Source organism: Lepidochelys olivacea (genome assembly GCF_965140295.1).
Source record: "Lepidochelys olivacea isolate rLepOli2 genome assembly, chromosome: 8".
NCBI lineage: Eukaryota > Metazoa > Chordata > Testudines > Cheloniidae > Lepidochelys > Lepidochelys olivacea.
The window spans coordinates 35,346,461-35,363,910 of NC_140418.1; the positions used below are offsets into that span (position 1 = coordinate 35,346,461).

At 43.3% G+C, this 17,450-nt stretch overlaps 1 protein-coding gene across 2 annotated transcripts in view; it reads right to left on the reverse strand.

Moving 5' to 3' along the window:
* Nucleotides 1-17,450, reverse strand: part of DNAJC18 (DnaJ heat shock protein family (Hsp40) member C18) — a 44,378-nt gene that overhangs the window by 13,144 nt on the left and 13,784 nt on the right. For both annotated transcript variants that reach the window (XM_084637285.1, XM_084637286.1), the window contains exons 5-7: nt 10,773-10,885; nt 6,649-6,758; nt 2,496-2,668 (exon numbers count right to left, since the gene is read on the reverse strand). In XM_084637285.1, coding sequence (XP_084493411.1) covers nt 2,496-2,668; nt 6,649-6,758; nt 10,773-10,885 — 396 coding nt within the window. The remainder of the gene's footprint in view (nt 1-2,495; nt 2,669-6,648; nt 6,759-10,772; nt 10,886-17,450) is intronic.

A 17,450-nucleotide genomic window follows, 5' to 3' on the forward strand; every position in this document is an offset into this window, starting at 1 on the left:
CTTAATGATCTTTTCAAATGTTGTTTGTACCAATTTGTTCTACAAATTAAAGCACACAACTCATATGTTAATATCAGTAGTCTTACCTTTCTAATGCAATAGATGTGCCCTCTCTCCCCCACTGCAGCAGCCCCCGAGCTGGGGCTGGGAAGGAGAGGGGGTCTCTCCCCAGCAGCAGCAGCCCTGGAGCTGGGGAAAATTGCCTCTTTCTCTGGCCGACGCAGCCCTGCATGTCCCAAATTCCCCACACCTCTTCTTCTCACCCCTCAACTTCTTTCTCACCACTGCCCCTTACCCCTATTTCCCTCAAGGCCACCACCTCACCTTACATGTGCGTCTTCTCAGGGTCCAGGCACCTAATTAGTGGAGCCACGCCTGCGCAGCTCCACTAATTAGGTGGGTGGGCCTTCATTTTCTCATGCGCGACTGCCCAGGCGCGCACCTTAGAGGGAACTATCTGAGGACCACCTGAAAGGAGCTTGTGGACCACTGGTGGTCCGCAGACCACAGTTTGAGAACCTCTGTTTTAGGGTCAGATAAAGCAAGACATCTGTTCTCCTGGTGGTCAGTATAAATTATATAAAGACACACTGAAGTCAAAGCTGAAAGCATATCAGGTTGACCTGAGCAACTGGGAAGGAAGAGCCCACAACAGAGCAAGGTGGCAGCAGATTTGTCATGTCGCTGTTATATGCTTTGAAGCAAGGCCCATTAACACCTTATGTGAAAAACAAGAATAGCACTAAGCAAGGAATAAAAGCAATGGTATTGGATAATCCTGTGTGTCTCATATGTAACCATGTTTGTGGTTCCTGTATTGGTCTGCCTCACATATACGTGTTCACCTACAGTGTTTGCTGAATCCTTGTACGTAGACATTGACATGAGACTCCATTATCATTGTATTCAAGTTCATAGACAGCCATGTTGTATCTACAGGCTGGTATTGTGTCCACAAGTACCCAAAAATCATGAGTTGGGCCTCTCAAAATCATGAGTAGCAGCTTAAAAATCATGATATTTGAGAAACAAAAACAAAAAACAAACTTACATGCCTCTTGGGTTCTTTTAACTTGATTTCTGGTTTTTGGGCCTTCAAGATTTTCTCTGCAGTCAAAATGGCTAGGTTTTTGTTTGTTTTTTAAGGAAAGCTGAGAGTCTCACATAAATCACCTGAATCCAGGAGCTGGGGCTTTTTAAAACACCAAATATTATGAAACTTGTGAGAAGATTACCAGAGTTGGCAACATTATTGTTGCCTCTTTGTTGATACAGCAAATATTGTTTGGACAAGGCATGTGCTCTACAATGTTTGTGCCATATTGACCTGATTGCTGGACATAATAGGAGATCAATCAAAAGCAAAAAGTTTGTTAAAACATATTCAGGTTGACATTTATAGGGATACTATTAACTTAAAAAGAAAAACTTCTATGTGAAAGTAGTTTAACTTACTATTACTAAAACACTTATGATGATAAATGTTTCTCTCTTTTTTTCAGTATACTATGCACTTTGTCTAGTTATTTCAATTATGGAAATTCAAACTTGTGATTCCACATATAACTTGGTCCCCTTGTGTGTGTATATTTTGTTAAAATGTAAGAAAGGGACAAGGACTGCATCTTTGTTCTATGCACATCAATTCAGATATCAGTACTATATGGTGTTAAAGTTTATGCCTTAATATATATGTGCCATGTAACCAAGTTAAGGTTGATGTGAGAATAATAATTTTGAATTTCCTAACTTTTTTGTGCATTTTAAAGTCTCAACATTTTATTGGATTGTCACTTTTTGCATTGCATTTTCTTAAAGTAAAATAAATGCTTGACTATGGTAAAAAACATGACCTCAGACTCAAATAGAGGTGGCACATTCAAATAAGCACATGCTTTCTGCCTCTCTCTTTTTAAAATGTGATACAAAGTAACATGGTATGTGAATGCCATTTTCAAAAATTTTCTGAATCTGTCAAAGATTGGATGAATAAATGTGGTGGATTTCATGTTTAAAACATTGCTATCCTGAGTTATTCAAGTGTAAAAGAAAGCACCTGAAAAAAAAAAAAAGTCCACTGGTGAAAAACACTTCAGACTCATCTCTTAAAATCAGCCAAAGAGAACTGTGTCAAGCTTTCAACAACAAATTCACCAGGTGACAAAAGAGAGCAGGTGTGACAAAAAACAGTGCAAGGGTAATTTAGGCTGAGAACCACTGTTCTAAACATTTACCACCGTGGGTAGCATATGCAGCTCTCTACGTGTTATGTGGGCCGCATCCACACCATATATATACTACCTGTATGGCCCTGAGGATGTCACATGGGCCACAGCTCTGTTCTGATTGGGCCGCAAGTTGAGAACCAATGGTTTAGGAAGTTATATATTTCCATAAGCTAGGGCTTATAATAGAAATACCTGCTCAAGCAAAGCCACGCTCTGGCTTTTATGTGATGTGTACCTATACACTTATAAACACCAAAGATTACTTACTTTGTTGTTTCTCCTTCCAGCAGCTGGTCTGGATATAGTCTATATAATCCTTTTCAACGGTTTTCTCTAGCTCTTGAAGTTCTGCTCCTTTATAACTATTTTCGAAGTTTTTATCAACATAATAAGGCACCTGCAGGTTTTGTGTTTCTCTAGGAATGGTATGGCCTATGGACCTGTGAAAAAAGCATAGAGACAAATGTGTTCAGAAATATCAAGGAATGTTAAAAAAAGGCAAGGAGAGAGAAGTGCTCGTTCATTCCAATATTCCCAGCAGGAAATCCTTGTAACTTCTTCACAGCAGCTATTGCAGAACTACAGCGCCCTCAATCATTCACTAAAGAAATTACACTTCTCCCTGCTCCATAATCAACCTTACACCTTCCTAATACAGCTGATGAAACGTGACTGGCTAGAAAAACACAATGAAGACACACTATCTAAAGAGATTTAACATGAAAAATGGAATCTAAAAGGAGCAACCTCAGAACTGACACTGCCCAAACTCAAGTACAGTATGCATTAATGAGACTGCATTTTTCTGGGGAGTTCTTGGTAACTTGGTCAAGTCACTTCCAAGACAAAAAGGCCCAAACACAGCTTTGTTTGTTTGCCTGCACTTTCCAGCAGCCTCCTGTCAACATCAGTGGGAAATGACTGGACAAACTTGAAAGGACAGCAGTCTTCAGGGTGCATTTAGGGCACAGGGCCAAATATCTTAGGGTGCAATGTGACTGTAGTCATATAGCCCATTCCACGTAGATTTCCACTGCCTCACATTTTAGGTACCCCAGAGCAAATTATAGAATGTGGAATTCTGAATAAGGGGTGATCCTGGTTCCACTTTCTTCAAATGTTTTGAAACTGCCCTGCAGTCAGGAGAGCTGTGTGGAGCTAGCCTCTCTGTCTCCTCCGCTGGTTTAAACCATATTCTTCTTTCTAATCTCCTTGGCTCCTCTCTTTGCATCTTTAGAATTGTTGCCCTGGATGAGGAGAAAGCAGCCAAGAAGGGAGGGTCACACTCCATCTGACATGCCTCTCCCTCCTTCCACAGTTCAGTTTGTCCCTTCCTTCTTGGTTTATTAAAAACCCTCTTTCCTTCCTCTCTTAAGGTCTGGGGTTTTTATTCTCTGCATTAAGAACAATGAAGTTTGTAGAGTTTAATTCCTAAAGATAAGGTTTAGAGGCAGAGCATATGTGCAGGACTGAAGTGTGACTCTCTTGGATCAAAGGGCACGGAGGCAACAGGAAGGACTGCCTATTCTGGGAGCAGCCAGGGGGGTTTCACTTGGGATTGACACAACTCAAAAGACTCAGTGGGGGAGTCTCTTGCTGTCTGCCAGACATGCAGGCTGACATCTTGTAGTAACAGTGATAAGAATTTTGGGGCAGCTTGAAAAACAAATGCCCCATGGAAAAGGACAGAATGCAAGTCCAACCTCAGCGAGTTCCAATTACTCTACCCCCAATAGGGGTGCCATTTAGGAGGGGCAATTTCCTCCTTCCCCCATGAAGCGCCTCAGCCCCAGCTGAAGATAAAGGAAGCATGTAGCTGAGGGCAGGCAGAGGCAGAAAGCAAAGCTCTCCCACAGCAGCTCCTCCTTGGCATCATTGTCCTTCTGCATTGCACTGGGGAGAGACTAAGGACTAAAGCTCATCCGCCTGGGCTCCCGACCATCGGGCTTGCCAGTATCTTGGAGCAAGAGCCATCTGCTGCTGGCAAAGCCTGTGGGGTGGGTACCTTCCTGCATGCTGAACAGCCTGTCTGCCAGGCATCTGTCCCGTTGAAGGGGTACAAGGGAGCAAGTGCTGGGAAAGGCAGGCAGCAAAACCCCCAGAAGTTCACTGAAAAGTCTGGAAACTCCACCCCACAGGCAGCAGGATAGGTAGCAAGCCGCCCACAACAGGAGGGGTGGTGAAACCTTATCCTGCCTGTTCCTGCTGAGCTGACGGGGAAAGCTGTCTCTGCTAAGGAGGTGGGAGCAGATACAACCCACAAGAAGCCTGACAGTCGCCTTGTGGCACAGGATTCACGTATTCATGTGATGTTCTTGTGATCTCTCTCTGAAGGAGTCCCTCAATCTCACCACTGCCTCTGTTCCAGCAGTGCAGTGACTGGATTCGTACTCCTACCTCACTAGCCCCTAAAACGTGCTTTAATCAATATGTGTTCCCTTTTGTGACCAACGCCAGACTGCTGGCCCCTCACTTGGAGCTTGCCAAGAAATGGATGGCAATGCAAATGCACAGCCTCACGTTTTTTTCTTTCCTCCACCCCCAGTTATTTTATCATTAGATCTTCACTTTTGTTATCTTGTCAAACAGCAACTGAAGTTCAAGTTTTTCTGTCACATTTTTCAAATGAAAGCACAATATGTTTTATGTCAAGGGCTTAAGACGTTTGTTTTTTGTTGTCGTTGTTGTTGTTGGAGCCTTGCACTAAGCCAGGAAGGTATTGGGATGAAAAGAAGGTTTTAAAAAGTATGGTGTGAGCACAAAATTTCATGCTTTTATGTTTTAAAAACTGAAGATGGGTGATCCTGCATAGTCATTGCAGAGATATCTGGCAAGCAGCTGTAGGAGTAGACTGCTGTGTGACTGCACTGCTATCTGGAATCAATAATATTTTACTGTATTTGTAGCCTGTATGGTCTGAACTTTGCTGCTTTATAAGCTTGAAAGTTAGGTTTTATTTGGCAGTGGGTCCTAGGTGCAGATTGCTTAGCTTTAAAAGTTTCCTGTTTGTCCTGTGTTGATAATTTTGTTGTAGAAAGCCTATATAAATTATTATTAACAATATAGGAAATAACCACAACAAATGAAACAGACTGATTTTTACCTTTTATCCTTCAAAACATCCAACAGCTGCCAGGGGCCAAAGCAGCCCCTAGACTCCTGCAAGAAGTTGCCCCCCCGAAATCTGAAATGACCCCCGTTCTTTAAAGGGAGCAAACCCAGACCTTTCAAACACTGGATTTCATCCGAAGTGAATGCTTTGTGACTATGCCCCTCCTCTCACACATGCTCCAGTTTGTCACCTAACCAACAACTCTCAGCATTGGGAAGGCCCCAGTGAAGGAGGAGACGTGTGACAATGCCCCAAAAGGAGGGGGGAATTTTGTTGCAAAACAGCTATTTGCTTTTTAAATGACAAAACTGCAAGGAGGCAAATGCCTAAACCCTCAAACTCAATTTATTCCTGATTAACAAAGCAGAGCCCCCGTGGGCTAAGCGTTCAGTACTGCTGGTTTCTTTCCCACCTACTTGTTCCAATTCCCCTTAAATATTCCTCCACAGTCATGATAAGCCTTTTGAGCCAGCAAGGATTGAACACCAAGCTAATACTATTCCAGTACTGGCATGAGAGAACTGCTTTGGATTGAAAGGAGGGTCTGCAATGTTTCCCTGACACCTATTCATCCAACTGAAAAACACCTGCAGTCCACAAACCCAAGCCCATGGATATCAAATTTACACTGGTGTATAAATCAACCATGCACATCCTACCATTCAAATCAACAATACCTTCGCAACTCCAGAACTTTTGCAGGTTCCTTTGCTGCTGCCATCCTGAGGACACAGGTCTCATGCCTTACAGCTCCACCTAGCTACGGCTCCTTTCCCCCAAAAAAACAACTAGCGGTACTTGGGTGGCTCTACTCTCCCACAAGGGAAAATCCCCCACCAGCTCTCCATCCCGAATTGGCCTGCTCTCTTGGACAGCATTTCTGCTTGCGCTGGATGAACAGGCAAGTGGGTTTTCCCCAAGCCCTGATTAGAACAATGCTAGGCATTCCCCACTCCTTCCAGGGCTAACCAGGTTGCTCTGTAATGCTCCAGCTCCTGTTGGCTTAGAAGGTGCTAATGCTACTAGCCCACTCTATGAAAGTGTTTTAAACCAGATGGTGAGCTCTCTGGGGCATAGCCTGTCACAATGGGGCCCTGCTCCTTGATGGTTTTGTATTATGGTAGTGCCTAGGAAAACCAACCAATAAAAATTGAAATAGCCCTAGTCCCTTAATTCCAAAATGATAATGCTTTCTGCAGAGAGCGGATAGGAAAAGTTGGTGAATTCTTTATTAAGTCCAACATCCCTCTACCTCCCCACCCCAAATAACCTAGATCAGATAAACAGTTTTTTAAAAATTGGACTTACGATTTGTAGAACAGGCTGTACGGTGGATTAGTGGCCATCAGCTGAGTTATAACTGACACAACTATGATCACCAAAACCGGCAGCAACTGAATAAATGCAGAGTACGTATTCTGAAATGGACAACCATAGTGAGTGGATGATAAAAGTTAGAGATGGGAATAAGACCTACTAGCTCATAAAAGGCAGGATGCAATGCTGTCTCTAGATAGAGAACGTATCAGATGTTAAACAGACAACAAGAACAGAGACTACACTTGAGTTTACAGAAGAAGTGTGACATTTACATTTCAAACTAGTTAAATTTCAGAATTACCTTTATTAGAAAAACACTTTAATAACTTAAATTTCAAATAAATAAGTTTTCTCCAAATCAAATTTTTGCAAAGTTTCTTTAATGCACAATTCCATTTATAAGTCAAATATCTTTTCCCTCATAAAGTATGTGCACACTGTGCTGCCAGGCGGCAATGCAGTTCCAGGAACACCCTGCTTGGATACAGTTTACATCTACAGGTTCCCTGTAGTTTCTAAAATTTACAATTTTTTTTCTCAAATCCCATAAAATACTTAAGATTTATTTTCTACCCAATGACTGAAACTTTTAAGAATAAGCAGGTATAAATACACCACATATAGAAGATGGGAGTTGCCTTGCCGGGGGGGAGGGGGGGGAGGGGAGGGGGGGGGTCAGTGCTAACGAGCCAATTCAATTAAGGTGGAAGTGGCCTATTCTCAACAGTTGGCAAGAAGGGGTGAATACCTAGGGAGGGAAAATCACTTTTGTAGTGCTAATGAGGCCAATGCAATCAAGGTGGCCCATTTCAAACAGGTGACAAGAAGGTGCGAGTATCAGCAGAGGGAAATTAGTTTTTGTAGTGACCTATCCACTCCCAGTCCCAGCAACTACATACCACAAAACAAAAACACTAACCCAGGAACCAATCCCTGCAACAAACCCCATTGCCAACTCTGTCCGCATATCTATTCAAGGGAAACCATCATAGGACCTAACCACATCAGCCACACCATCAGGGGCTCGTTCACCTGCACATGTACCAATGTGATATATGCCATTATGTGCCAGCAATGCCCCTCTGCCATGTACATTGGCCAAATCATGGAGCAGGTCCTCAAAGAATCAATCCTGAAGCACTTGCATGAGAGGAAGGTGATCAGGAACAGCCAGCATGGATTCACCAAGGGAAGGTCATGCCTGACTAATCTAATCGCCTTTTATGATGAGATTACTGGTTCTGTGGATGAAGGGAAAGCAGTGGATGTATTGTTTCTTGACTTTAGCAAAGCTTTTGACACGGTCTCCCACAGTATTCTTGTCAGCAAGTTAAGGAAGTATGGGCTGGATGAATGCACTATAAGGTGGGTAGAAAGCTGGCTAGATTGTCGGGCTCAACGGGTAGTGATCAATGGCTCCATGTCTAGTTGGCAGCCGGTATCAAGTGGAGTGCCCCAAGGGTCGGTCCTGGGGCCGGTTTTGTTCAATATCTTCATAAATGATCTGGAGGATGGTGTGGATTGCACTCTCAGCAAATTTGCAGATGATACTAAACTGGGAGGAGTGGTAGATACGCTGGAGGGAAGGGATAGGATACAGAAGGACCTAGACAAATTGGAGGATTGGGCCAAAAGAAATCTGATGAGGTTCAATAAGGATAAGTGCAGGGTCCTGCACTTAGGATGGAAGAATGGCTAGGCAGCAGTTCTGCAGAAAAGGGGACCTAGGGGTTACAGTGGACGAGAAGCTGGATATGAGTCAGCAGCGTGCCCTTGTTGCCAAGAAGGCCAATGGCATTTTGGGATGTATAAGTAGGGGCATAGCGAGCAGATCGAGGGACGTGATTGTTCCCCTCTATTCGACATTGGTGAGGCCTCATCTGGAGTACTGTGTCCAGTTTTGGGCCCCGCACTTCAAGAAGGATGTGGATAAATTGGAGAGAGTCCAGCGAAGGGCAACAAAAATGATTAGGGGACTGGAACACATGAGTTATGAGGAGAGGCTGAGGGAGCTGGGATTGTTTAGCCTGCAGAAGAGAAGAATGAGGGGGGATTTGATAGCTGCTTTCAACTACCTGAAAGGGGGTTCCAAAGAGGATGGCTCTAGACTGTTCTCAATGGTAGCAGATGACAGAACGAGGAGTAATGGTCTCAAGTTGCAGTGGGGGAGGTTTAGATTGGATATTAGGAAAAACTTTTTCACTAAGAGGGTGGTGAAACACTGGAATGCGTTACCTAGGGAGGTGGTAGAATCTCCTTCCTTAGAGGTTTTTAAGGTCAGGCTTGACAAAGCCCTGGCTGGGATGATTTAACTGGGAATTGGTCCTGCTTTGAGCAGGGAGTTGGACTAGATGACCTTCAGGGGTCCCTTCCAACCCTGATATTCTATGATTCTATGAACCAGAGAATGTCTCTACGCAAAAGAATAAATCGACACAAATCAGACATCAAGAATTGTAACATTCAAATATCAGTAGGAGAACACTTGAGTCTCCCCGGACACTCAATAACAGACTTAAAAGTGGCAATTCTTCAACAAAAAAAATTCAAAAACAGACTCCAACGAGAAACTGCAGAACTAGAATTAATTTGCAAACTGGACACCATCAAATTAGGCCTGAATAAAGGCTGGGAGTGGATGGGTCACTACAAAAACTAATTTCCCCCTTCTGATACTCACACCTTCTTGTCAACTGTTTGAAATGGACCACCTTGATTACACTGGCCTCATTAGCACTACAAAAAGTGATTTTCCCCCCCTCCCTTGGTATTCACCCTTCAACAGTTGAGAATAGCCCACTTCCACCTTAACTGAATTGGCTCATTAGCACTGACTCCCCACTGGGTAAGGCAACTCCCATCATTTCATGTGCTGTGTATTTATACCAGTCTACTGTATTTTCCACTCCATGCATCTGATGAAGTGGGTTTTAGCCCACGAAAGCTTATGCCCAAATAAGTTTGTTAGTCTCTAAGGTGCCACAAGAACTTCTGGTTGTTTTTCCTGATACAGACTAACACAGCTACCACTCTGAAACTCTTAAGAATGTTACAGGTTAATAAACAATACACAGTGTAGTTTGGAATTATATACGTGTATTTTCTTTTATTTGTTTGAATAGGTTTTTCAAAGTAAGTGAATTTAGTGCAAGTGAAACAGTGTTGGCTCTAGGGACAAAAGTCTTCTGTTACTCCATAAAACAAACCGCCCGGACAGTAACAGCATAAGTTTCTTTTTACATTGTCTTGCCCACCTGCCTCAACTTTAGCCCTTATGGGGAAGAGCAGAAAGCAGTCTGTAGCTATTCAGTCCTTGGTGTCTGTATCAAGATTACCAACAAGAATGCTCACTGCAACTGCATGTGATATGAACACTTGTCTGTCCACACCACAAATGTATTTTCCATTAGGCTACACAACTGACATTGGATGGTAATGATTTTCAGCCACTACTGATCCATTTCAACTGATGAAAGACTGTAGCTCTTTTCTGAGCCCTCCCGCAATAAGATACATGTTGGAAGTAGCAAATAAAGAGACAAGTACAGTGGTCCCACATAAAAAGTCCTTTCCGATTGTAAAAATATTACTGGTTCTAGAGACATTCCCCATTTTAAGAACTGTAGAACCTCAGAGTTACGAACACCTCCAGAATGGGTTGTTTGTAACTCTGAAATGTTCATAACTCTGAACAAAACATTACGGCTGTTCTTTCAAAAGTTTATAACTGAACATTGACTTAATACAGCTTTGAAACTTCACTATGCAGAAGAAATATGCTGCTTTTAACCATCTTAATTTAAATGAAACAAGTACAGACACAGTTTGCTCACATTGTCAAATCTTTTTTTTTTTAAACTTTCCCTTTATTTTTTTGGGTAGTTTACATTTAACACAGTAGCGTACTGTATTTGTTTTGTTTCTGCTGCTGCCTGATTACATATTTCTGGTTCCAAAAGAGGTGTGTGGTTGACAGGTCAGTTCATAAGTCTGGTGTTTGTAACTCTGAGGTTCTACTGTATAGGGAACATTGCTGAAACCAATATGATCTTGAAGTGCACCCACTGTAGCCATGATCAATATTTAACGCTAACAGCTTCCTCCCACGGTACCTGAGGCCTGTTCTCGTCCTCCTCTTTGTCCTGCATCCAGGCTCTCTCATTTCGGTGTCGTCGCTGATAATAGTGGGTGTCTGGTGTCACATTTGAAAACATATGAATATTTCCTGTTTTAAAAAAACCCAAAGAGGTGAACTAGCCATTTTCATTCAATTGCAGGTATCTAATATTCCTCAGAAATTCTAGCTGGCTATACCATCTTACAATAAATGGCCTGAGTTACCAGGCATAGTCATGAAAGGCCAGACTGTAAACTTCAAATAATACAACTCAGAACTGAAATTCCAAAACAGCACATGGGAGCTAGCCAGTATGCAGCATGTTGGTGTATTGGTGTGCCAAGAGAAAATGAATGTTTAAAAAAAAAAAAAAAAAAAAAAAAAAAGGAAAAACACCACCACAAAAGGCAAAGCAAAACATGGTGCAAAACCATCTCAGTTAATTTTCTAAAAAAAACCAACAACCAGAGACTCATTGGGGTTTTTATACTGCAACTCTTGCTTTCACATGAGTTTTAACATGTCCCATTGAGAGACTATTTTGCGTGGGAACCTGAGGCTCCAAATATAAGAAATAGGCTTTATCATTCAGTCCATAAATTAGGCTGCTCTTAATTACTAAATTTGCCCTTCTGTAATCATTTCTGTTCTCTTTCTTTGAGCTCTTTATTGCCTCATTAAGGATTTTGTAATGAGAGAAGAGATTAAGGAGAAGTACTACTTGATAAAGAATACAATTCAGGATTTCCTTTTCTTGTAGGCTAAAGAGAGACACAGTATATAGCTGATTTATTTTAGAACTTCTAAGATGGGGGAAGAAAGAAGCACAAGCTATTTTGATCCGAATGATGCTGTTAAAAAGCTCTACCAATTTTTAAAGCTATGAATTTTACATCACATGAACACCGGAACAGCTATGCTCTTTCCTTTTTAATTCAGAACTCTTTTGTAGTAGAGGCTCCAAATTCAAAATGTTTGTCCTAATCAGAATCATAGAAATATGACTCCATCTTTAAGCCCGCATGAAATTAATATAACTTTACATTTCTATAACATCCTTCATTCAAGACTCTCAAAGCACTTTACAAACATGGACAAGAAAACATTGTTCCAAGACACTGAACTTAAAATAAATTCTTGACTTTTATTTATTAAAGTCTAAATAACAAAATGCCCATACACAAAGCTTGAGGCACCCTGCCAATTATTTACAACAGCATAATGACCATCCAGCAGTATTAAAAAAAATCCCATTGATACCATAAACTCAGCCTACTTGCAGCATTCAAACAAACAGTAACAAATTAATTCAGGGCAGATCTACACTCTGGGCGTTACAGTGGCACAGTTACGTAGACGCTTCCTATATCGGCAGAAGGGGTCTTTCTGTCAATGCTGGTAATCTGCCTCCCTGAGCGGCAGCAGCTAGGTTGATAGAAGAATTCTTCCGTCAACCTCGCCGCATCACAATGGAAGTATGGTCAACTTAACTATGGCATTCAGCGGTTGATCTAAAAGTGTAGACCAATAGGGCTCAGTTGGCCAGCAAATGGAAAGGAACAGAAATGTTCCTTTCCATCCCCTAATGCCTCTGGGTCCATATCTTCAAAACCCGAATGGCTTTTGTGGCATGCACAGAAGGACATCAAGTTCAGAATATTTCAGACAAAGTGGAGGGAGCAAGTTCCAAGATCCCAGGACCCTCACGCAGAATGCCCTACCAGCATAAGAAAAAGTTAGGTGTGGAACTTTAGTTTTGCTCATCTCCAAAGGTTTTCAACTCCGATACCCAAAAAGACTATGCTGCAGCTTACAACTGTTTTGGTGCATATGGGGTTTGTGCATGGGCACCAAAATAGCTGGATGGATTTTCCTCAATTAAAGAGAAAAATAACCTTTGAGCTAGGAAAAGGTACAGAAAGTTAATCTCAAAAGTGAGGTGGAAGTTACGATTTGGTTTTAATTTAATTTAATTTGGTTGGAGGAAGTTACGATTTGGTTTGAATATCAAAACAATTTTAAACTTTAAGCTTGAAGTAGGCAAAGCATACACAATTTCTGCTTTGCAAAAGAATTGCAAGGAAGATGTTTAGTTGTATAGCAAACGGGAAGAAAAAAATGTTCTAAAATCATAGCTATTTAGTTTTAATAGGGAGTTGTAATGAAAATCCCTGTGCTCCCTTATTTTTCTTTGCCACAAAATCTGTAACACCCTCATTTAGGCCTTGTCTACACTAGAGTTTTTTTGATGCAAGTTACACCAATGATCAAAAAATGGTATAATTACATTGCTTTTGGATGTTCACACAATGTTCCTTTTGTTGGTGGGGCACATCCACAGCTTTAGCATCCACAGTGAGAGGAGTGCTCTGTGGGTAACTATCCTACTTGCCACCTTCTGCAGCTAGGAACTGTGGAATGGTGGAGTGGATCGCAGTGCATCATGGGTGCGGGCTTTATGTCCCATGACTCATTTTTCCCTGTCCCATCATTCCATGAGGTTCATAGAATCACAGAATAGCAAGGTTGGAAGGGATCTCAGGAGGTCATCTAGCCCAAACCCCTGCTCAAAGCAGGACCAATCCCCAATTTTTGCCCCAGATCCCTAAATGGCCCCCTCAAGGATTGAACTCACAACCCTGGGCTTAGCAGGCCAATGCTCAAACCATACAGCTATCCCCTCCCAGGTTCTGACGGTTTTTCGTGGCATTTTTCAATGACCCCTGCTTACTGTGTGCCCAGAGCCTGCACTGCTCTCTACTGTTGTGGTCACTGTTATGACCACATCACCGCTGGTCATGCGGCATATCATAAGCACCCAATCTGAACAGGAATCAGAGGTGCCTGACCTGCTGTGCGCCATGGAAAGAAACACCACCAGATTACTTTTGGCATTAATGGAGCAGCTGCACACAGTGGAAAAACTTTTTCACTAAGAGGGTGGTGAAACACTGGAATGTGTTACCTAGGGAGGTGGTAGAATCTCCTTCCTTAGAGGTTTTTAAGGTCAGGCTTGACAAAGCCCTGGCTGGGATGATTTAACTGGGAATTGGTCCTGCTTTGAGCAGGGGGTTGGACTAGATGACCTTCTGGGGTCCCTTCCAACCTTGATATTCTATGATTCTATGACTTGTGCTCATCCAGCTTTTCTAAATAGTCCCGAACCACTTCTTTCTCCACAAAGGGTTGATCGCCTCCTCCCCATGTTGTGCAGCCCAGTGCAGTAGTCTGGGAGCTGACCTTGTTCGTGAAGACAGAGGCAAAAAAAGCATTGAGTACATTAGCTTTTACCACATCCTCTGTCACTAGGTTGCCTCCCTCATTCAGTAAGGGGCCCACACTTTCCTTGACTTTCTTCAGATGCGGAAAGCCACCCTCCTGGAACTGTGTGCAGAGCTTACCCCAGCCCTGCGTCGCATGGACACCAAAATGAGAGCTGTCCTCTTGGTGGAGAAGCGTGTGTGGATTGCTGTGTGGCATCTGGTGACTGGGAAGTCCATCGTTGGGGCTGCATTAATTCAAGTGTGCAGGGTCCTTAATCACATCCTGCTACAAAGGACTGACACTCTTGGCAATGTGCGTGAAATACTGGATGGCTTTGCAGCAATGGGATTTCCTAACTTCAGTGGGGCGACAGATGGCACACATATTCTAATTTTGGTCCCGGAACATCTTGCGATGGAATCATGGTGGACATTTCACGGATGTCAATGTGGGGTGGTCCAGGAAGATGCATGCTGCACACATCTTCAGGAACACTTGTCTTTACAGAAAGCTCCAACCTTTCTTTCAAGACCAGAATATTCCAGTGGGGGATGTTTAAATGCCCATAGTGATCCTGGGAGACTCAGTGTACCCCTTACTCCGATGGCTCATGAAGTCATACACGGGAAACCTGGACAGCAGTAAGGAGTGCTTCAACAATAGGCTGAGCAGCTGCAGAATGACTGCTTAATGTGCCTTTGGCAGACTAAAAGCACACTAGCACTGTCTTTATGAGTGGTTAGATTTAAATGAGGAAAATATTCCCATGGTCATAGCAGCCTGCTGTGCGCTCCATAATATTTGTGAGACTAAGGGTGAAAAATTTCCCCTGGAGTGGAGCGTGAAGGTGGATCACCTGATTTTGAGCAGCCAGATACCAGGGCAATTAGAGGGGCATAATGAGAGGCTATTCAAGACACCATTTTGATAATAAGCACCAGTAATGTGTTTTTCTATACACAGCACTCTGCCATGCTTTATTTATTTGCCACTTTGCATGAAAATGTTGATGATTCCTGACCAGGATTTGTACTCAGCAAACGATCAAACTGCACTGTGTATTAATTCCAGCTGCAACAACCGCATATAGGAGACAAAGACTGGTTATCTTTCAGAGAGTATGTTTTTATTAAATACCAATTAAGTAGATAACAGCGAAGGGCAGTATAGGTGTGTAAGTCCAGCTATAATTTTGGAAGCTGTCCGAAGGGATGAAGTAAACAGGGTATTGAACACAGGCCAGGAAGTTGCAAGGAACTTGTGGAAGGCATTTGGGAGAACATGGAACACAGTTCTGTATCAGCTGCAGGGAGGGCGAACACGCATGTATTCTGCCTGCAGCGTGATTATGGACTTCAGCATCTCTGTTTGCTCCTCCATCAGTTTTATCATCTGCTCATGGCCCATTAAAATTTGCTCCTGTCTGTCTATTTTAAAATTTTCCTTTAAAGACTCGCTCCATACCCTGCGTTCTTGTTTTTCAGTCTCCGAGTATTGGAACACCTCTTGAAATATGTCCTCCTTGCTCCTCCTTGGTTGTGTCCTTATCTGGCGGAGGTGCTCCGCCAGTGTGTAGGGGGTTCCCCTGACAGCCAAGTCTATAGAAGCACAACAAACAGAAGCATGCACACACAGCATTGAATCATTGTAGTAAAATACACCTCTTATTACATATGAATGAGTTTCTCACTGTCCCTTGGCAAGCACACAGTTCCACTAATACCCTAACCATGGTGAGTTTGGCTGGGGGGGAGGACGTTCAAGATGGGGCAAAAGATCTAGGAAGTGTTTTTTTAAGGGGATCATTGCAGGCAACTAGGGACAACATTGTAAATTCTGCCACCATTTTCCACAGGTGGGGGTCACTGAAGCGGTTATCTCACTCCTGAAGTTAAGCAACAATGCATCTGCTGGATGCGTGTGGCTTCAGACCGGGTCCATATGCTGCTCACCTGTGTGCTGCTTTGGTCCCTGCACAGTGATTGCTGATTGGCGCAAGAAAGTTTCCTACAATGGGGGAAGGAATAAAGCACCTCTGCCAAGGAACCTTCAGCAGAGGATTGAAGGGACCTCTAGGAAAGTTTCCTAGAGAGTTCTCTGGAGGCTTCTCGTGATGTTTCGGTGTGTATTAACACAGTGTTCCACCACACTGCTTAGCTGCACTGGGGAATGTGAAGCACACACAAACACAACTAGCCTAGTACATTGCTATCCCTTCACCCACTTCTAGAATATACAAAGCAAAGGACAGCTCTACCTCATATAACCAAGCAGCAACAACTCAAGAAGATCACTCACCAGAGCTCTCCTCTCCTGCATCGTGTGCACCAGAGACGGACTGCTGGGACTGGCTAGACCTCTCTGGAGTGGAAGAGAGGTCCTGACTTGCTGCACCACTGGATGACCCTGCCGTGTGCTCCACATTATTCTCCAACTTGACCTCCTCGTCCATGACTCTGTCCTCGGGGTTGAGTCTGCTGTCTCTAGCCCCACTGAAGTATCCACAGGGCTCTTGGGGTGGAGGCAAGGTTGCTGCCAAGTATGGAGTCCAGCTCCTTATAGAAGCGGCAGGTCTCCAGTGCAGGACCAGAGCGACGGCTTGACACCCTTGCCTTCTGGTATGCCTCCTTTATCTTCCCACAGCACTGATGGGTATCGCATTTGTAGCCCTTATCCAACATGCCATGAGAAATCTGACTGTAGGTATCCAAGTTCCTACGGCTGGAGCAGAGCTGGAACTGCACAGCGTCCTCTCCCCACAGAGCCAGCAGATGCAACAACTCAAGTGTGCTCCAAGCGGGAGAGCATTTGCTGCGTGGTCTGCTGGAAAGAGGTGATGTGAGCTGTCCAGGCCGAGCAAACAGGAAGTGGAGTTTCAAAAATTCCTGGGCATTTAAAGAGGGAGAGACAGGTGCTTGTGTACCTGAGTTCAGGCAGCAGAGTTTGAACTGCTGACCAGAGTGGTCAGGACGGGCGTTGTCGGACACCTCCTGGAGGCCATTTATAGCGACATAACCAAGCACAGTGTCTACACACTGTCGATATAACTTTGCTGCAAAAAGCTCTATGCCTCTCACTGAGGTGGTTTTATTTTGTCGTCAAAGCAGGAGAGTTTTGTTGGCAGAAGGAGCATTCTAGTGTGTACACCTCCACTGTTTTGTTGATGAAAGCTGACTTTTGTCGACAAAACTCTGTAGTGCAGACAAGGCCTTTGTTATCTGTCAAGAGCTTAACTCCGTACTCTGTTTCACCTGTTATAGTTGGTATCACTGACATCTAAATTCCTCCTGCAGTTTCAAATGCTGTTTCATTTCTTGTTCTAAACTGCTATATACTGTTGCTGGGTGCTGTTGAATAGCTGCCACATGCCAGAAGTGGTTGTTTTTCAGTAGTGGATAAAGTGATTGGT